This window comes from Papilio machaon, chromosome 23 (genome assembly GCF_912999745.1).
Source record: "Papilio machaon chromosome 23, ilPapMach1.1, whole genome shotgun sequence".
Classification (NCBI taxonomy): Eukaryota; Metazoa; Arthropoda; class Insecta; order Lepidoptera; family Papilionidae; genus Papilio; species Papilio machaon.
Genome location: NC_060008.1, coordinates 48095 through 72663, shown reverse-complemented (window position 1 = coordinate 72663; position 24569 = coordinate 48095). Strand labels below are relative to the sequence as shown.

General features: G+C 59.5%; 1 protein-coding gene across 1 annotated transcript; it reads left to right on the top strand.

The window, feature by feature from the left end:
- The first annotated feature begins 8073 nt into the window (after positions 1-8073).
- Positions 8074-10362, top strand: LOC123722316. Its single transcript, XM_045683783.1, has one exon. The coding sequence runs from the start codon at positions 8074-8076 to the stop codon at positions 10360-10362; it is 2289 nt and encodes a 762-aa protein (XP_045539739.1).
- Positions 10363-24569: the final 14207 nt, after the last annotated feature.

The window sequence follows — 24569 nt, the reverse complement described above, 5'->3', positions numbered from 1 at the left end:
CGACGACGGCTAATAATAAATACCTGCAAGCCAACATCAACCACTGCGCCAGAGCTCAGGATTTATTGATCCAAAGCATGGTGCAGTGGTCGATAGATGTTACGGTGGTGACTGAGCCCTACCTCATTCCCACGAGGAACAACTGGGTGGGCGATATTGACGAGCTGGCGGCAATCGCCGTGTCAAACGACGTCGCAATAAGGAGGTCGCGAAAAGGTCGAGGAGTCGTTGCGGCGTTGTGCGGCGATGTCATGGTGGTCGCGGCATATTTTTCGCCAAACCGGCCACTTTCCGAATTTGAGGCGTTCCTCGTGGAGTTGGACTCGGTCCTGGCCTGGTGCCGTCCAAACCGGATCGTTGTGGCTGGCGATCTTAACGCAAAGTCCACGGTCTGGGGATGCCCTGCCACGGACGCGAGAGGAGAACTGGTGGAGGAGTGGCTCGCCTCGAATGGTCTGGTCGTTCTTAATGTGGGAAACACGGACACATGCGTGCGGATGCAGGGTGGCTCCATTGTGGACGTGTCCTTCGCCAGCGCGGACCTGGCACGAACCGTCCGGGACTGGGCAGTCCTGGAGGGTGTGGAGACTTTGTCCGACCACAGGTATATTCGGTTTGACGTCTCCCCCCTCCCTGGCGGTTCCGGTCCTGGGCGTGTTGCGTCGTCGGAGATCGGCCCGAGGTGGGCCCTCAAAAAACTTGACGGGGAAGCGGCGATCCAGGCGTCTCTGGTCGCAAGCTGGAACCCAACACCGAACGTGACGGAAGTAGAGTCCGAGTCGCGGTGGCTCCACGAAGCGGTCACGCACATTTGTGACGTCGCGATGCCCCGCGTGGTGCGGCCGCCGGCTCGGACGGCGGTGTATTGGTGGTCGGAAGATCTCGGTCGTCTTCGCGTGTCCTGCGTGTCAGCAAGGCGGCAGTACTCAAGGTATCGTCGTCGCCGTAGACGAAGCGGGCACACCGAGGAAGAGGAGAGGCGCCTCTACACCGCCTACCAGGACGCGAAAAAGGCCCTCAGGGTGGCCATTGCTGTTGCGAAAGAGGAGGCCTGGCAGGAGCTGCTGGCGTCGTTGGAAGTCGACCCCTGGGGCCGGCCATATCGGCTTGTCATGAGCAAGCTCAGGCCCTGGGCCCCACCTCTAACAGCGAGCATGGACCCAGAAGTACTGGTCAGAGTAGTGGAGACCTTGTTCCCCTCGATGAGGGAGGAATTTGAGCCGCCTTCAATGGCGTTTGCGCCAGCGACGTCAAACCGCGATGCGGACCGGGAAGTCCCGGAAGTGGAAGAGAGGGAACTGTGGGCGGCTGTGTCACGGCTTCAGGCCAAAAACACCGCCCCCGGCCCCGATGGGATTCCCGGACGCATATGGGTCCTGGCCCTAAAAAATGGACTAGACGACAGGTTCCGAGCTTTTCTTACTCGGTGCCTCAAGGAACATACTTTCCCAGACGACTGGAAGACGGGGAAACTCGTACTGATCGGGAAGGCTGGAAGACCGGCGGATTCACCTTCGGCGTATCGCCCAATAGTCCTGCTCGGGGAGGCGGGTAAGCTTTTTGAGCGCGTTATTGCGACCCGCCTCACAGAACACCTCGACCGAGTAGGGCCAAATTTGGCAGACTGCCAGTATGGTTTCCGGCGCGGCCGCTCTACCATCGATGCTATTGCACGGGTGAGGGCCGTCGCCGAAGAGGAGGTCCTTAATGGCGGCGTCGTCCTGGCGGTATCTTTAGATATCGCCAACGCTTTTAACACGCTGCCTCACGCTTGTATAATGGAGGCCCTACGTTTTCATGGGGTCCCGTTGTACTTGCGTGAGACGATTAAGGCCTACCTATCGGACAGGACAGTGGTATATCCCACAACTACCGGATTGGGACAGAGAAGAGTGTCGTGCGGCGTCCCACAGGGTTCCGTTTTAGGGCCATTACTGTGGAACGTCGGTTACGACTGGGTCCTTCGTGGCCCGACTCTCCGTGGCGTTAGCGTCGTCTGCTACGCGGACGATACACTGGTGTTGGCAAGGGGCAGTAGCTATCGGGAAGCGAGCGTGTTAGCTACTGCCGGAGTAGCCCAAGTAGTGGGCAGGATTAGGAGTCTGGGCCTGACGGTGGCCCTGGAGAAGTCCGAAGCCCTGTGTTTCCACGGGCCTCGCCGAGCGCCACCGCCAGGCGCTCATCTGATTGTGGGCGGAGTTTCCATCGGCGTCGGGTCTACAATGAAATATCTCGGAGTCGTACTCGACAGCCGGTGGAACTTCCAAGAACATTTCCGGCAGATGGCGCCGAAGCTCGCGCGCACCTCGTTCGCCCTGAGCAGGTTATTGCCTAATCTGGGCGGACCGAGCGCGAGCTGCCGGCGTCTCTATGCCGGAATTGTCAGATCGATGGCGTTATACGGAGCCCCTATCTGGGCGGATGCCCTCGAGCGCCGCAATAAAGCCCAACTGCGCAGATCGCAGAGGGTAGTGGCGCTCCGAGCGGCTCGAGCATACCGAACCGTGTCGCTGGAGGCGGCATGCGTGCTGGCTGGGACTCCCCCATGGGAACTGGAGGCGTCGGCGCTGGCGGAGGTCTATTGGAAAACCGCCGACGCCAAAGGTCGGGGGGAGGTCCCCAGCTTAGAAGTGGTTGAAGAGTGGCGGAAAAGCGCAAAGGACACCGTCCAGCGCTGCTGGCTCGAACATCTGAGCCAGCCGGGAGCGGGTCACCGCACTATAGCGGCGATTCGCCCTGTCCTAAAAGATTGGTTGACGCGACGGTGGGGTGCGCTCTCATATCGCCTAGTGCAGGTCCTCTCGGGGCATGGCTGCTTCGGGAGGTACCTGTGCAATGTGGCCAGACGGGAGCGCACTCCGCAGTGCCGATTCTGCGGTGCCGCTGAGGACGACGCGGATCATACATTGGCGTTCTGCACAGCATGGGCGGAGGAGAGAGCCGTGCTAGTGCAACAAATTGGAAATGACATCTCGCTGCCGGCCGTCGTTTCTGCGATGGTCGGCAGTGAACCCGGATGGAGTGCCGTCGCCGCCTTTTGCGAGGCGGTGATGAAGAAAAAGGAAGAGGACGAGCGGCGTCGGGAGGATGATCCGGAGGAGGATCCCGTGCGCCGCCGCCGACCGATGCGCCGACGCCGGGCTTTTGCCCAGGCGTCTTAATAGCTTTATTTTTACAAAGACGTGTTGGTCGGTGCCGGGTTGGGGGACCTGGTAGGAGTAGGGCGGCAGTTCTCCGTCGCCCACTCGGAGATGGTTGATGTGGCCATAAAGTGCGTCACGAGAGATGTGTCTTGCTAAAGGACAAACGCCCGCCGGGGACAAGGATAAGGGTAACTGTCACCTTACCCCCGGCACTGGCGGGATGGCGGTTTCGAGGAGTTTTGGTCGGTAGTAGCCCCTCCGGTCATATACGGGCCGGGGGAGCGGCTGAGTCCGACACACCTGCCCGCTCCCCCCCCGAGCGGGTGGACGGCTCATAAACGGGTTTCTCCTCGTTAAAAAAAAAAAAAAAAAAAAAAAAGGTTAGGTTCCACGGCCACGGACCTGCTCGGTTGTCCGAGTGGGCGGAGAGGAGTACTCCGACGTGGCGCGTCCCCGGGTGGTGGATAGGGGAACGCCCCGGCTTCGGCTGGGGTAGGGCTTCGGCCCCGCGAACCAAACTCTAGGGTCGGTCATCGTGTTGGGTGTTGCACATGACCGACCCACCTGGAGAGGGCCGTCAGTGGTGGGTCACAGCAGTGACTCCGCCCTGACCATGCCCAACCGGGGTCGCACCGGCAGATGCGACGTGGTGGGGCCGCGGGGGGTGTGGGTGGGTACTGGTTTATCCTGCCCATCTTACAGCCCTCGTGGCCGGATGTGGGGTGAGGTCGTGGGGGCTGTGGGTGGGCACTGGTTTACCATGCCCCCTGCGGCCCTCATGGCCAGTATGAGGAGACGGATGGATGCGTGATGGAGAGGCCGAGGGGGGATACTGGTTTTTCCAGTCCCCTCTGCGGCACGTAGAGTAGGGTAGAGGGCGGGCCGATTGGTTCCGCCGGTGGGGGCTGGGGTAGTAGGACATAAAAGATCCTACCTCTCTGGCTCTCACCACTTAGGGAGAGGCGCTTCGGCGTCAGACGCGCGGCCCGAGCTTTGGTTATGGCTCAGCTGGTACAAAGCTCGGGTCATTGCGTTAAGGTGGGCATGAGGGTTTTTAGTGGGTATGGCTGAACGACTGTAGGCGAGTCCCACACTCCCTGCGCCATTGCACTGCCCGGCGCAGGGGTACGGAAGTGTATTTTCCCTCGTTACAAAAAAAAAAAAAAAAAAAAAGGTTAGGTTCCACGGACCTGCTCGGTTGTCCGAGTGGGCGGAGAGGAGTACTCCGACGTGGCGCGTCCCCGGGTGGTGGATAGGGGAACGCCCCGGCTTCGGCTGGGGTAGGGCTTCGGCCCCGCGAACCAAACTCTAGGGTCGGTCATCGTGTTGGGTGTTGCACATGACCGACCCACCTGGAGAGGGCCGTCAGTGGTGGGTCACAGCAGTGACTCCGCCCTGACCATGCCCAACCGGGGTCGCACCGGCAGATGCGACGTGGTGGGGCCGCGGGGGGTGTGGGTGGGTACTGGTTTATCCTGCCCATCTTACAGCCCTCGTGGCCGGATGTGGGGTGAGGTCGTGGGGGCTGTGGGTGGGTACTGGTTTATCCTGCCCCCTGCGGCCCTCATGGCCAGATGAGGTGATGTATGAATGTGTGATGGAGAGGCCGAGGGGGGATACTGGTTTTCCAGTCCCCTCTGCGGCACGTAGAGTAGGGCGAGGGCGGGACCGGTTGGCCCCGCCGGTGGGGGCTGGGGTGGTAGGACACAAAAGATCCTGCCTCTCTGGCTTTCACCACTTAGGGAGAGGCGCTTCGGCGTCAGACGCGCGGCCCGAGCTTTGGTTATGGCTCAGCTGGTACAAAGCTCGGGTCATTGCGTTAAGGTGGGCATGAGGGTTTTTAGTGGGTATGGCTGAACGACTGTAGGCGAGTCCCACACTCCCTGCGCCATTGCACTGCCCGGCGCAGGGGTACGGAAGTGTATTTTCCCTCGTTACAAAAAAAAAAAAAGGTTAGGTTAGGTTCCACGGACCTGCTCGGTTGTCCGAGTGGGCGGAGAGGAGTACTCCGACGTGGCGCGTCCCCGGGTGGTGGATAGGGGAACGCCCCGGCTTCGGCTGGGGTAGGGCTTCGGCCCCGCGAACCAAACTCTAGGGTCGGTCATCGTGTTGGGTGTTGCACATGACCGACCCACCTGGAGAGGGCCGTCAGTGGTGGGTCACAGCAGTGACTCCGCCCTGACCATGCCCAACCGGGGTCGCACCGGTAGATGCGACGTGGTGGGGCCGCGGGGGGTGTGGGTGGGTACTGGTTTATCCTGCCCATCTTACAGCCCTCGTGGCCGGATGTGGGGTGAGGTCGTGGGGGCTGTGGGTGGGTAACCCCTGCAGCCCTCGCGGCCAGATGAGGAGATGGATGGATGGGAGAGGTATGGAGAGGCCAAGGGGGGGTGCTGGTTTACCAGCCCCCTCTGCGGCATGTTAGGGTAGAGGGCGGGCCGGATGGTTCCGCCGGTGGGGGCTGGGGTAGTAGGACAAAAAAGATCCTACCTCTCTGGCTCTCACCACTTAGGGAGAGGCGCTTCGGCGCCAGACGCACGGCCCGAGCTTTGGTTAAGGCCCAGCTGATACAAAGCTCGGGTCACCGCGTTAAGGTGGGCATGAGGGTTTTTAGTGGGTATGGCTGAACGACTGTAGGCGAGTCCCACACTCCCTGCGCCATTGCACTGCCCGGCGCAGGGGTACGGAAGTGTATTTTCCCTCGTTACAAAAAAAAAAAAAAAAAAAAAAAAAAGGTTAGGTTAGGTTAGGTTCACGGACCACGGACCTGCTCGGTTGTCCGAGTGGGCGGAGAGGAGTACTCCGACGTGGCGCGTCCCCGGGTGGTGGATAGGGGAACGCCCCGGCTTCGGCTGGGGTAGGGCTTCGGCCCCGCGAACCAAACTCTAGGGTCGGTCATCGTGTTGGGTGTTGCACATGACCGACCCACCTGGAGAGGGCCGTCAGTGGTGGGTCACAGCAGTGACTCCGCCCTGACCATGCCCAACCGGGGTCGCACCGGTAGATGCGACGTGGTGGGGCCGCGGGGGGTGTGGGTGGGTACTGGTTTATCCTGCCCATCTTACAGCCCTCGTGGCCGGATGTGGGGTGAGGTCGTGGGGGCTGTGGGTGGGTAACCCCTGCAGCCCTCGCGGCCAGATGAGGAGATGGATGGATGGGAGAGGTATGGAGAGGCCAAGGGGGGGTGCTGGTTTACCAGCCCCCTCTGCGGCATGTTAGGGTAGAGGGCGGGCCGGATGGTTCCGCCGGTGGGGGCTGGGGTAGTAGGACAAAAAAGATCCTACCTCTCTGGCTCTCACCACTTAGGGAGAGGCGCTTCGGCGCCAGACGCACGGCCCGAGCTTTGGTTAAGGCCCAGCTGATACAAAGCTCGGGTCACCGCGTTAAGGTGGGCATGAGGGTTTTTAGTGGGTATGGCTGAACGACTGTAGGCGAGTCCCACACTCCCTGCGCCATTGCACTGCCCGGCGCAGGGGTACGGAAGTGTATTTTCCCTCGTTACAAAAAAAAAAAAAAAAAAAAGGTTAGGTTCACGGACCTGCTCGGTTGTCCGAGTGGGCGGAGAGGAGTACTCCGACGTGGCGCGTCCCCGGGTGGTGGATAGGGGAACGCCCCGGCTTCGGCTGGGGTAGGGCTTCGGCCCCGCGAACCAAACTCTAGGGTCGGTCATCGTGTTGGGTGTTGCACATGGCCGACCCACCTGGAGAGGGCCGTCAGTGGTGGGTCACAGCAGTGACTCCGCCCTGACCATGCCCAACCGGGGTCGCACCGGCAGATGCGACGTGGTGGGGCCGCGGGGGGTGTGGGTGGGTACTGGTTTATCCTGCCCATCTTACAGCCCTCGTGGCCGGATGTGGGGTGAGGTCGTGGGGGCTGTGGGTGGGTACTGGTTTATCCTGCCCCCCTGCGGCCCTCATGGCCAGTATGAGGAGACGGATGGATGCGTGATGGAGAGGCCGAGGGGGGATACTGGTTTTCCAGTCCCCTCTGCGGCACGTAGAGTAGGGTAGAGGGCGGGCCGATTGGTTCCGCCGGTGGGGGCTGGGGTGGTAGGACACAAAAGATCCTGCCTCTCTGGCTTTCACCACTTAGGGAGAGGCGCTTCGGCGTCAGACGCGCGGCCCGAGCTTTGGTTATGGCTCAGCTGGTACAAAGCTCGGGTCATTGCGTTAAGGTGGGCATGAGGGTTTTTAGTGGGTATGGCTGAACGACTGTAGGCGAGTCCCACACTCCCTGCGCCATTGCACTGCCCGGCGCAGGGGTACGGAAGTGTATTTTCCCTCGTTACAAAAAAAAAAAAAAAAAAAGGTTAGGTTAGGTTCCACGGACCTGCTCGGTTGTCCGAGTGGGCGGAGAGGTGAACTCCGACGTGGCGCGTCCCCGGGTGGTGGATAGGGGAACGCCCCGGCATATTGCTGGGGTAGGGCTTTTTTCGCCCCGCGAACCAAACACCAACAAACCCGCAAGTCCGCACTCAGCGGAAACGGGGGCTCTGCGCATTGAGCGTGGGGCCGCGAGGAAGAAAACCTCTATAAAAAATTACCCTGGTGGCAACACCACACTTGGTCGCCCACTGGTCTTCATGATCGGTGGACGCCAAGTAAACCGTAATCCGCATTGAGCGGACCGGGGGCCCTGCGCACTGAGCGTGGGGCTGCGAGGAAGAAAACCTCTCTAAAAAATTACCCCTTTCTGGGCGGAAACGCCCCGCGCGGCGGCTGGCTTCGGCCACCGTCGGGCAAACCGTAAACCCGCACGGAGCGGGAACGGGGGCTCCGCGCACTGAGCGCGGGGCTGCGAGGAAGAAAACCTCTATAAAAAATCACCCTAATCCCAAGCATCGCCGCCCGGCGAAGGGATGAATCGTTGGTGGGAGACCAGCGGCGAGGGCGGCAACACCGGGGGGGGCTTTTAAGGGGAAAAAACAAAAATGAGCGCGACGAATAAAGAAAAAACTACCCGGGAGGGTCCCGTTCGCGGGGAATCCCTTGGTGGGTCGGACAGCCGGCCCATCGGCCCCATTGTATACGGGGGGGCCATTCGCCGTGTGAAGGAGGAGAGAAGGTTAGGGTCAAATGGAGGAAGTAGAGAGGAGAAGGAGAAGGAGAGAGATAGAGTGAGGAGGCTGTCTGATTCAGATTCAACAGACAGCAGGGGCTCCATGGCAAGCGCTTCCAGCCGCTTTGCTTCCATGGAGTCCCTAGACCAGGAAGGTGCCGGAAGATTCTGGAGTGAGGGCCGCGGCCAGAAGAGGCCCAGAGATAAGGAGTTGAGCGGCAGCTCCACAGACACCCCCGCCAAAGGGGTACACAAAAGAAGGGGACGCGGCCGTCCGCCAACTACCGGCGAATACGTCGGGCTGGCGGCTGCCAAAGAATCTTTACGAAGAGCGACAGAAGCGGAGATGAGGGCACGAGCCGAGGCGGAGCTCCTCGACTCGGTTTTGGAGGCCCGCAAGACCCGCTCGGCCATAGTCGCGGCAGGCCCATCTACTGCCGCGCCAATGGCAAACGAAGAAGACACGGCGACCACCGTCCTCAAACGGATTGGGTCCAGCCTAGACGTGGTTGAGAAGGTAGCGAAGAAGTCGTCCAACTTAAAAGGGACCTTTGTGCGCGCACTGCAAGACGCGGTCAGTGCCATTAAGGAAGACGTTGCTGGCCTTGCGCAGAGGACGATATCGGATGAAACACGCGCCTTGCAGGCAGATAACGCCCGCCTGCAAGCTGATATGGCCAGCCTCCGCAAGGAGCTGAATGAGATGCGCCAGGAGATGGAGAGGGTGCGGAAACAGGGTTCCGCCAATGCCCTCATGGACACGACAATGGAGGCCGCCCCTGTCCGGCCCCCACCACAACCACAAGCAGAGTCCTCCCTAGAGGACATATGTCGGGCGGTAATGGTCCAGGTGGGCGGTATGCTCAACGCCCGCCTGGCTTCCCTAGAGGATAGGTTGCTCCCTGAAAGGAATATGCGACCACCATTGGCGTCGGATAAAAACAAGGAAGACCGCACATATGCGACTGCGACCGCGAAGCCCAAACCCGCACCATCTTCGGGTACTCATAAAACAGCTGGGACGAAGGCGCCCCCGGTGCCAGCACAGCCCGGTCCCAGTGGGCTCACGCGCCAGCCGCCTACCGTGCCCAAGAAGAGCAAAAAAGGCTCCAAAAAAGGAGCCAAAAAGAAGAAGAAAACTCGGCCGTCGACTGGCGAGAACCTTAAGTCCTCCTCTGTCGCCCCCGTAGCACCATCAAATGCCCCTCCTCGCCGTCCTCTTAACCCGGACGCGCTCGAGGAAAATTGGGTAACCGTAGGGAGAAATGGAAAAGCGCAAAGGCACAAGTCGAAAGCGGCTCCCACACAGGCTTCTACATCTCCGCCTGCATCGCGGCCGCAAAGACTGAAAGTGCCTCGGAGCTCTGCCGTCGTCGTGACACTTACCGAGGCGGCAATCAAAAAGGGGCTGACATATAGTAGTGTTCTGAGAGAGGCGAAATCGAAGCTCGACCTAAAAGAGGCGATAGGCGTGGAAGCGGTGCAATTCCGTCGGGCGGTTACCGGGGCTACTATCATCCGCATCCCCGGCGCCACCAGCGCCCCGAAGGCAGATATCCTGGCGCAGAAGCTCCAGGAAATTTACCAAAGTGACGACATTAAGGTCTCCAGACCCGAAAAAATGGTCGACGTTAAGATTGAAGGTCTGGACGACTCTACCACGCCGGAAGAAATCAAAGAGGCCATAATGAAAAAAGGGGCATGCCCGGCAGACCAGGTCCGAGCTGGTCAACTCCGCCAGAACAGATCTGGTCTTTTCGACATCTGGGCACAGGTCCCTGTCACAACAGCAAAGAAGCTAGTGACTGGCCGCTTCTTAGTGGGCTGGGTAGCTGCCAAGGTCACGATTGGCAGACCAAGGGAGCTACGCTGCTACCGATGCATGCAGCAAGGACATACAGCGAGTCGCTGCGACGCGGAGGACCGCAGCCGGCTCTGCTATAAATGTGGACAAGAAGGCCACAAGGCCGCATCCTGCCCGTCGCAACCGAACTGCATCCTGTGCACGGCGGCGGGCAAGGATGCCAAACACCGGCTGGGGAGTTTAAATTGCTCGGCGCCCAGAAAAACGGTCCCCAAGAGAGCGCTAGCGGAAGTAGCACGTAGCGCGCCCCCACCGAGCGGGGAAGAAATGGAGATAGCGGAAGCCGTGCAAAATTAATATGGCCCTTCGAATCCTTCAAGCGAACCTCAACCACTGTGCCCGAGCTCAGGATCTGTTCATACAGAGCTTGGCACAGTGGTCGATAGACCTAGCAGTGACATCCGAACCGTATCTGGTCCCGGATAGAAACAATTGGGTGGGAGACTTAGAACATCTTGTCGCGATATACACAGGCGGCAACCCCCCAATTGTTTCCTCCAAAAGAGGAAGAGGATGTGTCGGTGTCAAAGTCGCCGGCATGGCTTTAATTGGCGTATACTTCTCTCCAAATCGTCCGTTGGCAGACTTTGAAGAATACTTGGAAGAGGTCAGTTCGCTCGTCCAGTGGGGAAGACCGCTCGGGGTTGTAGTGGCCGGGGACCTAAACGCCAAATCAAGGGCCTGGGGATCCTCGGTCTCAGACAGTCGCGGCGAGATAGTTTTGTCATGGATGGCGCAACATGACCTGGCGCCACTTAATACGGGCTCCGTGCACACCTGCGTGCGCATGCGGGGCGGGTCTGTCGTAGATGTCACCCTTGCGAGTCCCGCCCTGGCATGCCGCGTGCAAGGCTGGGAAGTGTTGACTGAGGTGGAGACGTTATCGGACCACCGCTACATCCGGTTCGATATTCTCCCCTCGTCAACGCCCCCGACCAGTCGGAGCATCGCCATTCCCCAGGAGATCGGACAGATGTGGTCGTTAAGATCTCTAGACCGAGAGACAGTGGAACTCGCCGCCATAGTGGGGACGTGGTCCTACAGAATGGAGAATAAATGTGTCGACGACGGTATACAATGGCTAGGCGAGGTACTCGAGCACATATCGGACTGCGCGATGACAAAAGTCCAACCGTCGCCGCGGCGACGCAATCGAGTGTACTGGTGGTCGGATAGCCTTTCACAGTTGCGCTCTGCCTGCGTGGCTGCCCGCCGCCGGTACACTCGATACCGTAGAAGACGTCCTGGATGGGAGGAGTCTCAGGAACGGCATCTCTACACCGCATATCAAGAAGCCAAAAAGGCCCTGCGGTGTGAGATCGCCATTTCCAAAGACCAGGCCTGGGAGGAGTTCTTGAGCAGTCTAGAGTCAGACCCATGGGGCCGGCCGTATAAACTCGTTATGAGTAAGCTGCGCCCCTGGGCTCCCCCCCTTACTTCAACTCTAGACCCGGCACTACTTACATCTATTGTGTCGGCGCTCTTCCCTCTCAGCGCCCGAAGCACCGAATATGACTTCTCCGCCTCGATACCGGCCGGTTCTGTCCCGGAGGTAACCGAGGCGGAGATAAACTTGGCCAAGACTAAAATGCAGTGCAAGCGCACCGCCCCAGGTCCAGACGGTATACATGGGAGGGTGCTTGCACTAGCACTTCAAAACGGACTTGACGAACAGCTCGCGACACTGCTCACTAAGTGTCTAGAAGAAGGAGATTTCCCGACGACCTGGAAAACTGGAAGGTTGGTCCTGCTGAGGAAACCCGGGAAACCGGAGGACTCCCCGTCGGCCTACCGGCCAATAGTGCTGCTTGACGAGGCCGGCAAATTGTTCGAGAGGATAATTGCCGGTCGCGTCAATGAACATCTCTCCTCAGCGGGGCCAGACTTGGCAGATACCCAATTTGGGTTCAGGAGTCGCAGATCCACCATAGATGCGATTTCTAAACTAAGAAGGATTTGTGAAGAGGCGACATCTCGGGGCGGGGTGGCGATAGCAGTGTCGCTCGACATTGCAAACGCTTTCAACACCCTGCCCTGGGACAGTATAATGGAGGGACTCGTACACCATCAGGTCCCTCTGTACCTACGTCGAATCATCAGCTGCTACTTACGGGACAGAAAGATCTTTTACCCCACTCAGGACAGCTGGGAAAGACACGACATAACGTGTGGAGTTCCACAGGGGTCGGTCTTAGGACCGCTCCTGTGGAATATCGGATACAACTCGGTACTGCGGGGAGCGTTAGTCCGCGGGGTGCAACTCATTTGCTACGCGGACGACACACTTGTCGTAGCTACCGGGTCAGACTTCAGAGAAGCAAAACTGCGGGCTACAGCCGGTGCCTCACAAGTATCGACGAAGATCCGCCGTTTAGGCTTGAGAGTCGCCCTTGAAAAATCGGAGGCGATTTGCTTTCAAAGCTCCGGGAGAACGCCCCAGTCAGGGCTGGAAATCATAGTTGGAGGTACTTCAATCCCAATCCGAAGTACACTGAAGTACCTGGGTCTAACACTCGACTCGAGGTGGAGTTTTAAGCCGCATTTTGCGGCTCTAGCCCCAAAACTCGACGCCACAGCGGCGGCTCTAAGTCGCATCTTACCAAATGTGGGTGGCCCAAGTTCGAAGCGTCGTCGCCTATTCGCAGGCGTACTTAGATCGAAAGCCCTATACGGTTGTCCGGTTTGGGCCAACGATCTATGTGCACAAAACAAGGTGATGCTCAGGCGATCTCAACGCACCGTGGCGATCAGGGTCGCGAGGGCGTACCGTACGGTGTCTTATGATGCCGGGTGCGTCATAGCGGGTCTCTCACCATGGCATCTTGACGCGGCCGCACTGGCGGACGTCTACTGGCGTAGAGCAAGGAGACGAGCAGAGGGTGAAGAACCTACCCCTGAAGAAATGAAAACCTGGAGAATAGACGCCCAGAATAGGGTGATGGAAAGATGGCAAGAGGAGTTGGAAACATCTAGGGCCGGGTCGTGGACACTGGAAGCGATCCGACCAAAACTCCAGGACTGGCTGAACAGGCGGTGGGGGCACCTTTCCTACCGGCTAGTTCAGGTGCTGACCGGCCACGGCTGTTTCGGCAAATACCTGCACCAAATAGCCGGTAGGGAATTAACACCTAGGTGTCACCACTGCCCAGAATTGACTGACACCGTCTCACACACGATCTTTGAATGCCCGGCATGGGAAGCCGAGAGGCGACCCATAGCCATTATCACCGGACTAGACTCGTCATCACTCGCAGGGGTGCTCAACAACATTCTCCAAAACGAAGATGCGTGGAGAGCATTCCAAAACTTTGTGGAGCGGGTGATGACCATTAAGGAGAATGCCGAAAGGGAGCGAGAGACCGATCCGGAATCCGCCCCTCTCCGGAGAAGACGAACAGGCCGTCGCCGGCGCACCTATTTGCGCCGGCCGTAGACGCAGACCTTTTGTAAATAAGTATACATATATATATATACATAGATATAGACATAGATAGATATAGTTATATAGTTATAATTGTAAATATAGATGTACGTGTATATATATTAACTATTATTAAGGAGTATACATAGTAGTATTATTATTAATAACTATTAAGGAGTACACATAGTATTAGTATTAATAATATTAGGAATAATAATATTAGTATTAAGAATCATAAGGAGAGTCGCGCAAATGCGACAGCGCATATCCAAAGCCCGGTTATGGCAAACGCTGGCACAGGTTAGGATAAATGCGATGAGGCGGGCCCGAGGGGTTTTAGTGGGTATGGCCGAACGACTTTAGGCGAGTCCCACACTCCCTGCGCCACTGCACATATTGGCCCGGCGCAGGGGTGCGTAACTGCATTTCCCCTCTGACAAAAAAAAAAAAAAAAAAAAAAAAAAAAAGGTTAGGTTAGGTTAGGTTAGGTTAGGTTAGGTTAGGTTAGGTTAGGTCCACGGACCACGGACCTGCTCGGTTGTCCGAGTGGGCGGAGAGGTGAACTCCGACGTGGCGCGTCCCCGGGTGGTGGATAGGGGAACGCCCCGGCTTTATGCCGGGGTAGGGCTTCGGCCCCGCGAACCAAACACTGGTAGGTTAGTTAGGTTAGCTAGAGTAAGCTAGGTTAGGTAGGCTAAGTAGATTAGGCTGCGGGCCCATTTATGGGCTCGCAGAAAAGAGGGAGGTGAGCCCGAACCGAGTAGCTGGTATGACCAACAGCGAAAGGGGAGGGCGAACCTATAGGTTAGTTAGAATAAGCTAGGCTTAGTTAGGTTTAGCTAGGTTAAGTAGATTAGGATGGGGGGCTGGGATTGGTGGCTGGGCCCGCGACCTCGCTCTGCCTATAGGGCATTTATGGCGACCGGGGTCCCTGGCTCACCACACCGGTCACAGCCCCCCAGCGGGCCCACTTGTGGGCTCGCCAACGAGGGCGGCGTCTCGCCATATGGCGAGCGCCTATTAGGCTAGCCCGAACTGAGTAGCTGGAATGACCACAGCGAAAGGGGAGGGCGAACCTATAGGTTAAGTAGAATAGACTAGGTTTAATTAGGTTAGGGTGCGGGCTCATGTATGAGCTCGCAGAATAGAGGGAGGTGAGCCCGAACCAAGTAGCTGTAGCGCACACAGCGAAAGGTGAGGGCGAGCCTGTAGGTTAGGTAGAATAGGCTAGATTAAGCTAGGTTAGTTAGGTTAGGGTGCGGGCCCACTTGTGGGTCCGCAGCAACGAGGGAGGGTGAACCCAAACTGAGTAGCTGCCCTTTTCAGGGCAGCGAAAGGGGAAGGTAAGCCTAGTGGAGGGGGCGCGACCCATTGGGTCGTGGCCGCCGGTCGGGACGTGGGAGCACGACCTCGGAGACACTCTGCTTACAGAGCTGTCACTCGATGGCGTGTGATCCTGCGTCCCAGCGCGTAATCCCGGTGGCTCAACATCTTCACCGGGACCGCGGGCCCCTGTCTTGATCAAGACGGGGGCCAAGAGGTGGGTCTCTATAAACCCTGGCGGCACCAGCGGGGGAGGCGGGGATTCCGAACCTGCATTGCACGGTGTCGTCTTGAGGAGCGCCTAAGGGCGCAGCGCCCCTTTGGGGCGCAGAGAGGGCCCCTCCCGGGGCGGTCAGTGGGGCGTCGCGGTGGCAAGCTCACGCGATCCCGTGGCGCCCCACAGTATGGCCATGAGGGAACAAGGAGGTTTAGTGGGTATGCTCCCATTCGGGGAGAGAATCTCACATAACTCGCGTGTCTTCCCCGAGGCACGGAGTATGCATTAAGCATTCCTCCTTGTATAAAAAAAAAAAAAAAAAAAAAAGGTTAGGTCCACGGACCTGCTCGGTTGTCCGAGTGGGCGGAGAGGTGAACTCCGACGTGGCGCGTCCCCGGGTGGTGGATAGGGGAACGCCCCGGCCTTCTGCCGGGGTAGGGCTTCGGCCCCGCGAACCAAACGCCAACAAACCCGTAAGTCCGCACTGAGCGGAAACGGGGGCCCTGCGCTTATCGTGGGGCCGCGAGGAAGAAAACCTCTATAAAAAATTACCCTCAGGGGGGTGGGGTTTAGGTAGGGTGGGGGGGGTTTTTCCGCGGGGCTACACCGGATAGGGCCACCCATACCGGGCAGGCCCGCGGAAAATTGGGGAGGGCGGCCCCGGCGTGCACTAACCTGCCGTCGGGGAGGGGTGGGGGGGGCATCCGTCCGCAACTAGGGAGGGTACGCCGACCTCCCTAGATTTCCGTAGACCTAGTGGCTTTGGGGGGGCTTTTTTCTTTTTTGTTTGTTTTTTCTTGCATTTTTTCGTTTTGGTCTTTTATATTTTTTGGTTATTTTTTGTTTGTTAAGGGGAATACCGCAACGACCTCGTAGAAGCGGCGCTATGAGTATGCGGGGCCACTAGGAGCGGAGCGCTTGCCTTAGCCGGCCGGCGCGCGAGAAAGGAAAACTCTATAAAAACCCGACAGTAAAGTCGTTAAAACCTACAGATACCTGGCGACCTCTGTAGTAAGAAGCCCCATTATCCGGAACGGGCGTCACCCGGTGGTGGAGTGTATATCGTCCCATAATCGTGGGAACAAGTATGGATATAAAAGAAAACAAAAGTAATGAGGAGGGGAACGTGATGAAGGAGTTGACGAAGGAGTTGAGGGTTGTGCTTACGCGCACCCCGATACCGGTAGGGCCTCAGGCCGACAGGAGGGTTTCGGAGTCCGACTCGGACGCGGCGGCGAGCATGGCGTCCGCTGCTAGTCGTGTTGGGTCCCTAGAGGTATTGAACCGGGACGATCTCGGTAGGTTCTGGAGTGAGGGTCGCGGGCAAAAGCGCCCCAGTGAAGTAGATATGGCAGGCTGGTCTGATGAGGAAAGGTCGGAGGCATCAGTTTGCATAGGGCCTCGTACAGAAAAGAGGGCCCAGGCGAAAGCAGCTAGGCAGCGGGCTGAGGAAGACCTCGCCAGGGAGGCAAATATCGCCCGCTTTCGGCGGGAGACCCGGGCTAAGTTGTTCCCGGAGCCCAAGCAGAGGATGGAAGAGAGGGGGGCAGCCCAGCTGCAGGAACAAGTAAAGGAGGACTTGGAGGTCATCACCAAGGTAGCCACCAAGTCCTCCAACCTGAAGGGTACATTCGTGCGGACCCTTAAGGACGCCGCGGCATCTATTAAGGAAGCCGTGGAAATCCTCGGGGCCCGCACAGTCACGGAAGAGACGCGGCATTTGCAGGCGGACAACGCCCGCCTAAGAGCCGAGATGGCCAGCCTCCGCAAGGAGCTGGCAGAGCTACGGGAGGAAATGCAGAGAGGGCGGACACAAGGTCCCGCCCCCACAGCCACGGACATGACCGCGGAGGCCGCCCCTACAGGGCCCTCCCAACTAGAGGAGATCTGTCGGACGGTGATGATCCAGGTGGGCGGGATGTTAAATGCCCGCCTGGCCTCGTTTGAAGACAGGCTCCTCCCGGAGAGAAGATTGCGGCCGCCGCTGGCAGCCGACAAGAGAAATAGCGGACGCTCTTACGCGGCGGCGCTCTCGGGGCCAGCACCGGTATCAGCACCGGTGCCAGCTCCACGAGTACAGGGCAAGGCGCCCCCAGCGCCGCCAGCCAAACCTGGCGCCAGCGGGCTTCCGCGGCAGGCGCCCGGTGTGTCCACACAGCGCCCTGCGGCGTCCGCACAAATTCGTCCGTCCCAAGCCCAAGCGAGGGCTACAAAGGGAGGCACTTCTTCTACCCCGCTTTCGGAGGGGGAGAAGAGAAAAAAGAAAAAGAAGAAGAAGAAGAAGACAAAAAGTAGTCCTCCACAGGGGCATCAGCAGCCGCCGCAGCCGCCTCAGCTTATTGAGTTCCCGTGGATTAAGGTGGGGCCTAAAAAGCGGCCCGACGCAAAGAGTCGCGCCCGTAAGCTCCAAGCACCCCAGTCGTCAGCAGTCGTCCTGACGTTGCAACCGGGGGCGGAAGAGAAGGGCGCGACCTATGCGAAGGTGATTGCCGCGGCAAAAGAAAAGATTGACGTGGCGGAATTCGGTGGCCAGGGGGTCCGACTTCGAAAGGCAGCCAATGGAGGCCGCCTTTTCGAATTCCCAGGGGCCTCCAGTGGTGAAAAGGCGGACTCCCTGGCTCAAAAGCTGCGGGAGGTCTTAGGTAGCGAAGTCGTCCGGGTCTCCAGGCCCATGAAAATGGCTAGCCTACGGGTTACGGGTCTGGACGACTCCGTTACCAGTGCCGAGGTGGTCGCCGCTGTTGCAGCGGCAGGAGTATGTCCAGCGGAACAAGTGCGGGCTGGAGGAATAAACGCCGGCCGCGACGGACTTGGGTCAATCATTGTTACCTGTCCCGTCGCAGCTGCGAAAAAAATTGTAGAGGGCGGAAGGCTGCTCGTGGGCTGGGTGTCCGCGCAGATTCAGCTTCTGGACGCCCGGCCCCTTATGTGCTTTAAGTGTCACGAACGTGGGCACACGGTGGGCCAATGCAGCGTAGAGGTTGATCGCAGCGCTTTGTGTTACCGTTGCGGTCAACCGGGCCACAAGGCCCGCGAGTGCTCCGCGGCACTGTGCTGCGCGGTTTGCACTGCCGCTGGCAGGCCGGCAGGCCACCGCGCGGGCAGCAGAGCCTGCGTCTCCCCACCCAAGGGGAAAAAGAAGGGAGGAACAGGCAGTTCGAGCCAGGTGGCCGGACAGTCTTCTTCCTCGCCCCAGGCGGTAGCGCCAGTGGCTGAGGGGGTTCCAATGGTCGAGGGTTAAGAATGGACCTGAATCTCCTCCAGGCTAATATCAACCACTCCGCCAGAGCTCAAGACTTATTGTTCCAGAGTATGGCGGAGTGGGGGATCCACATCGCAGTGGTAGCCGAGCCCTACCGCGTCCCGTCAGGGGATGATTGGGTGGGGGACATAGATGGTGTCGTGGCTTTGACGTCCCGGTCCATGGTGGGATCTCCGGCCTTCGCCAACGTTGTCCGAGGCCGGGGATACGTCTCCGCTCTTGTCGGCGACATCATGGTGGTCGGGGTGTACTTCTCGCCGAACCGGAGCCTCGCCGACTTTGAAGAGTTTATAGAAGAAGTCGGCGTTCTCATAGGCAGAAGTCACTCCGCCCGCGTGCTCGTCGCCGGAGACCTCAACGCCAAGTCAACGGCTTGGGGGTGCCCGGCGACGGATCCGCGCGGACAAGAGCTGGAGGAGTGGGCGACGGCGACCGGACTCACGGTCCTGAACCAGGGGTCGGTTAATACGTGCGTTCGGCGCCAGGGCGGCTCAATAGTAGACGTCACTTTTGCCGGTGCCGCTCTGGCACGACGTATTCGGGGCTGGGAGGTGCTGGAGAACGTGGAGACACTGTCGGACCATCTTTACATAAGGTTCGTTGTCTCCACGACTCCGGCCAACCCCACGGGCCCAAGCCGACCCTTGCGGGGGGATGGTCCCCGCTGGTCGCTCCCACGCATGGACCGCGACTTCCTTGTTGAGGTTGCCCTTGTTGAGGCGTGGTTCTCCGCACCGCGTGAGGACAACGTCACCGACGCCGTACAGGAGGCGGAGCGCCTCGGTGCTGCCATGACGCGCATTTGCGACGGCGCCATGCCGAGAGTGTGTTCCGCCCCCTCGAGGCAAGCGGCGTATTGGTGGTGTGCGGAGGTCGCCTCACTGCGCCGCTCATGTGTGGCGGCGCGGCGCCAATACACCCGCTGCCGTCGTCGAAGAAGGCACAACCTGGCCGAAGAAGAGCGACTCTACTCCCTCTACAGGGAGGCGGTAAAGGCTCTGCGGACGGCCATCGGTGTGGCCAAAGACAGGGCCAACGACGAGATGCTGGGGACTCTGGATAGAGATCCGTTCGGGAGGCCCTATAAGATGGTTCGGAATAAGCTTCGGTCCAGGGGTCCTCCCATTACCCGGAGTCTTCAGCCTCTCGTCGTGGAGTCGGTGGTCGCGGCGCTGTTTCCGCAAAGAGCCGAACACGAGGCGCCCTGCATGGCGCCTCCAACTGTAGAGGGAGAAGAGAGCCTAGGCGCGCCACCGGTCACGGAGGCCGAGCTTGGGGCGGCGGTGATGCGCATGCGCGCGAAAAATACCGCCCCAGGCCCTGATGGCATCCCCGGTCGCGCCTGGGCACTGGCACTAGGGCCGCTCGAACAGTGGGTTCGGGCTTTGTTCTGCGCCTGTCTCGAGCAGGGTCAGTTTCCGGGAGAATGGAAGAAGGGAAAACTGGTCCTGCTCAGGAAGGATGGACGCCCGGCAAACGAGCCGTCGGCGTACCGACCGATCGTGTTGCTGGACGAGGTGAGTAAACTTTTTGAGCGTGTGATCGCTGATCGCCTCGTCCACCACTTGGAGACGGTGGGGCCGCACCTCAGCGCCAACCAGTATGGCTTCCGCAGGGGCAAATCCACCATCGACGCAATAGCGCGGGTGAAGGCCCTTGCGGACAGTGCGGTATCCCGGGGGGAGGTGTTGGTGGCGATATCTATTGACATCTCGAACGCCTTCAACACCTTGCCCTGGAGCTGCATCAAGGAGGCGCTGAGGTACCACACGGTCCCCCGGTACCTTCGGAGGATCGTGGCGGCCTACCTCTCCGAGCGATCGGTCGGGTACCCTACCAGCGGTGGCTGGTCAGAGAGGGAGATGTCGTGCGGTGTTCCACAGGGGTCGGTTCTTGGGCCCCTCCTGTGGAACATCGGGTACGACTGGGTCCTGCGCGGGGCCGTCCCGAGGGGTGTTAACGTCGTATGCTACGCCGACGACACCCTCGTGACGGCCTGTGGCAGCACGGACAGGGAGGCTCGAAGCAGAGCAACAGCCGGCGTGGCCCAAATAGTGGCCAGAATCCGAGGACTGGGATTGGAGGTAGCCTTACACAAATCTGAGGCCCTATACTTTCATGGGCCTCGAAGAGCGCCTCCAGCCCAGTCCGGAGTCGTGGTTGGCGGAGTTTCCATCGGCGTCGGGAGCACAATGAAATACTTAGGTCTTGTTCTCGACAGCCGATGGAACTTCGAGGAGCACTTTCGGCGTCTCGTCCCAAAGCTCGTGGGAGCGGCTAGAGCCCTCAGTAGGCTTCTGCCGAACTTGGGCGGACCAAGCTCGCGGTGTCGCCGCCTTTACACAGGTGTGGTGCGATCCATGGCGCTCTACGGAGCGCCTATTTGGTCGGACGCTCTGACCGCCCGTACTAGGGCCCTTTTACGTGGGCCCCAGAGAATCATGGCGGTCAGAGTGATCCGAGGATATCGCACCATATCATGTGAGGCGGCCTGTGTGTTGGCGGGGACGCCGCCCTGGGATTTGGACGCCGAAGTGCTCGCCGGTGTTTACTGGCGGCGAGCGGATGCCCGTCTCCGGGGAGAACCCCCTCCCCCAGTGCAGGAACGTACGTGGCGGCAGGCGGCAGAGGCCGAACTTGTCGTTCAGTGGCAGGAGCGGCTTTTAACGCCGTCTGCCGGCCACCGCACAATTGAGGCGGTCCGGCCCGTCCTTGAGCTATGGACGGGCCGGAAGCACGGAGCTCTCTCTTTCCACCTGGTGCAGATCCTGTCGGGGCACGGTTGCTTCGGCAGGTATCTGTGCAGGGTGGCGAGACGAGAGCCCACCGAGGAGTGCCACGAGTGCGGCCACGTGGAAGACACAGCGCAACATACGCTGGAGTCATGCACTCATTGGTCGACCCAGCGGGCCGCACTAGTGGCGGCAATAGGAACAGACCTCTCGCTGCCCGCCGTCGCTAATGCCATAGCGAGCAGCGACAGTTCGTGGCGAGCCGTCGCCTCCTTTTGCGAGGAGGTGATGACGCAAAAGGAGGCGGCTGAGCGGCGGCGGGAGGACGATGCAGTCGGTAATCCTCTCCGCCGCCGCAGGGCCGGGCGCAGGCAGCGTGCCCAAGACCGTCGCATGCCCCCATAGTCGCAGAGCTCCGGGCGGTGGACCTGAGTCAGCCATCGCCCGCCGAGCGTCACAATTGATCTCGTGGTGGAAGGCGCACTGTAATGTTCCCGGTGCGCCTTACATGAAGTTCAGGGACCCCAGGTCCCCACAAAGGAGGGTCTGCTTTGTCGGACGGCGCTGACCGGGTCGCGGAAGATTGCGCAAGTGTTCCCGTGACCCGGTCACCAGGCGCGTGGCGGAATGTCGTTGGGTTTTTAGTGGGTATTCCGGCCACTTCTTGGCCGGCGAGTCCCACATACCCTCCCGAAAATGGGGGGGATGCGGAAATGCATTTTCCCAACGTAAAAAAAAAAAAAAAAAAAAAAAAAGGTTAGGTTAGGTTAGGTTAGGTTAGGTTAGGTTAGGTTAGGTTCCACGGACCTGCTCGGTTGTCCGAGTGGGCGGAGAGGAGTACTCCGACGTGGCGCGTCCCCGGGTGGTGGATAGGGGAACGCCCCGGCTTCGGCTGGGGTAGGGCTTCGGCCCCGCGAACCAAACTCTAGGGTCGGTCATCGTGTTGGGTGTTGCACATGACCGACCCACCTGGAGAGGGCCGTCAGTGGTGGGTCACAGCAGTGACTCCGCCCTGACCATGCCCAACCGGGGTCGCACCGGCAGATGCGACGTGGTGGGGCCGCGGGGGGTGTGGGTGGGTACTGGTTTATCCTGCCCATCTTACAGCCCTCGTGGCCGGATGTGGGGTGAGGTCGTGGGGGCTGCAGTCCTCACGGCCAGTTTAAGGTGATGGATGAATGCGTGAAGGGTATGGAGAGGCCGAGGGGGGGGTACTGGTTTTCCAGCCCCCCTCTGTGGCACGGTATGGGAGAGGGCGGGACCGTTTGGCTCCGCCGGTGGGGGCTGGGTTGGTAGGACAAAAAAGATCCTGCCTCCCTGGCCTTCACCACTTAGGGAGAGTCGCCTTCTGCGACAGACGCACGGCCCGAGCTTTGGTTAAGGCCCAGCTGATACAAAGCTCGGGTCATCGCGTTAAGGTGGGCATGAGGGTTTTTAGTGGGTATGGCTGAACGACTGTAGGCGAGTCCCACACTCCCTGCGCCATTGCACTGCCCGGCGCAGGGGTACGGAAGTGTATTTTCCCTCGTTACAAAAAAAAAAAAAAAAAAAGGTTAGGTTAGGTTAGGTTAGGTTCCACGGACCCCACGGACCTGCTCGGTTGTCCGAGTGGGCGGAGAGGTGAACTCCGACGTGGCGCGTCCCCGGGTGGTGGATAGGGGAACGCCCCGGCTTCGGCTGGGGTAGGGCTTCGGCCCCGCGAACCAAACACTGGTAGGTTAGCTAGGGTAAGTTAGGTAAGGTTAGGTTTAGTAGATTAGGGTAGGGCGGCGTCTCGCCGCAAGGCGAGCGCCTACTAGGTTAGTTAGGTTAGGCTGCGGGCCCACTTGTGGGCTCGCAGAAGTAGGGAGTATTTAGGTTAGTTAGTATAAGTTAGGTAGGGTAGAACGGCGTCTCGCCGCAAGGCGAGCGCCTATTATTAGGATAGTTTAGTTAGTTAGTTAGTATAAGTTAGGTTAGGCTGCGGGCCCACTTGTGGGCCCGCAAAGGAGAGGACGGCGTCTCGCTGCAAGGCGAGCGCCTTTTAAGAGATGAGCCCGAACCTAGTATCTACCTATGCCAGACTGGTGACCTGGCCAGAGAAAGGTGAGGGCGATTCTGTAGGTGGAGGGCGCAAGCCTGATGCCGGGGCGGCGCGACCATCAGAATTGGTCGTAGGTCGCGGCCGTCGGTCTTAGAGTAGGCTAGGTTAGGTTGGTTAGTTTAGTTAGGCTAATTAGATTAGTTAATTAGGCTAGAATAGCTAGGTTAGGCTGCGAGGCCCCTCGTGGGTCCGCAAAGGAGAGGGTGGCAAACCCAAGCCGAGTACCTGCCCTTTTCAGGGCAGCGAAAGGTAAGGGTGAGCCTAGTGTGGTGGCGAGGCCGTCAGTGGTGGGTCACAGCAGTGGCTCCGCCCTGACCATGCCTAACGGGGTCGCACCGTTAGATGCGACGTGGTGGGGCCGCGGGGGGTGTGGGTGGGTACTGGTTTATCCTGCCCATCTTACAGCCCTCGTGGCCGGATGTGGGGTGAGGTCGTGGGGGCTGTGGGTGGGTAACCCCTGCAGCCCTCGCGGCCAGATGTGGAGATGGATGAAAGTGAGATGGAGAGGCCGAGGGGGGATACTGGTTTTCCAGTCCCCTCTGCGGCACGTAGAGTAGGGCAGAGGGCGGGACCGGTTGGCTCCGCCGGTGGGGGCTGGGGTGGTAGGACACAAAAGATCCTGCCTCTCTGGCTTTCACCACTTAGGGTGAGGCGCTTCGGCGCCAGACGCACGGCCCGAGCTTTGGTTAAGGCTCAGCTGATACAAAGCTCGGGCCACCGCGTTGAGATGGGCATGAGGGTTTTTAGTGGGTATGGCTGAACGACTGTAGGCGAGTCCCACACTCCCTGCGCCATTGCACTGCCCGGCGCAGGGGTACGGAAGTGTATTTTCCCTCGTTACAAAAAAAAAAAAAAAAGGTTCCACGGACCTGCTCGGTTGTCCGAGTGGGCGGAGAGGTGAACTCCGACGTGGCGCGTCCCCGGGTGGTGGATAGGGGAACGCCCCGGCCTTCTGCCGGGGTAGGGCTTCGGCCCCGCGAACCAAACGCCAACAAACCCGTAAGTCCGCACTCAGCGGAAACGGGGGCTCTGCGCCTAGCGTGGGGCCGCGAGGAAGAAAACCTCTATAAAAAATTACCCTGGTGGCAACACCACACTTGGCGCCCACTGGTCTTCATGATCGGTGGACGCCAAGTAAACCGTAATCCGCACTGAGCGGACCGGGGGCCCTGCGCACTGAGCGTGGGGCTGCGAGGAAGAAAACCTCTCTAAAAAATTACCCCTTTCTGGGCGGAAACGCCCCGCGCGGCGGCTGGCTTCGGCCACCGTCGGGCAAACCGTAAACCCGCACGGAGCGGGAACGGGGGCTCCGCGCACTGAGCGCGGGGCTGCGAGGAAGAAAACCTCTATAAAAAATCACCCTAATCCCAAGCATCGCCGCCCGGCGAAGGGATGAATCGTTGGTGGGAGACCAGCGGCGAGGGCGGCAACACCGGGGGGGGCTTTTAAGGGGAAAAACAAAAAAA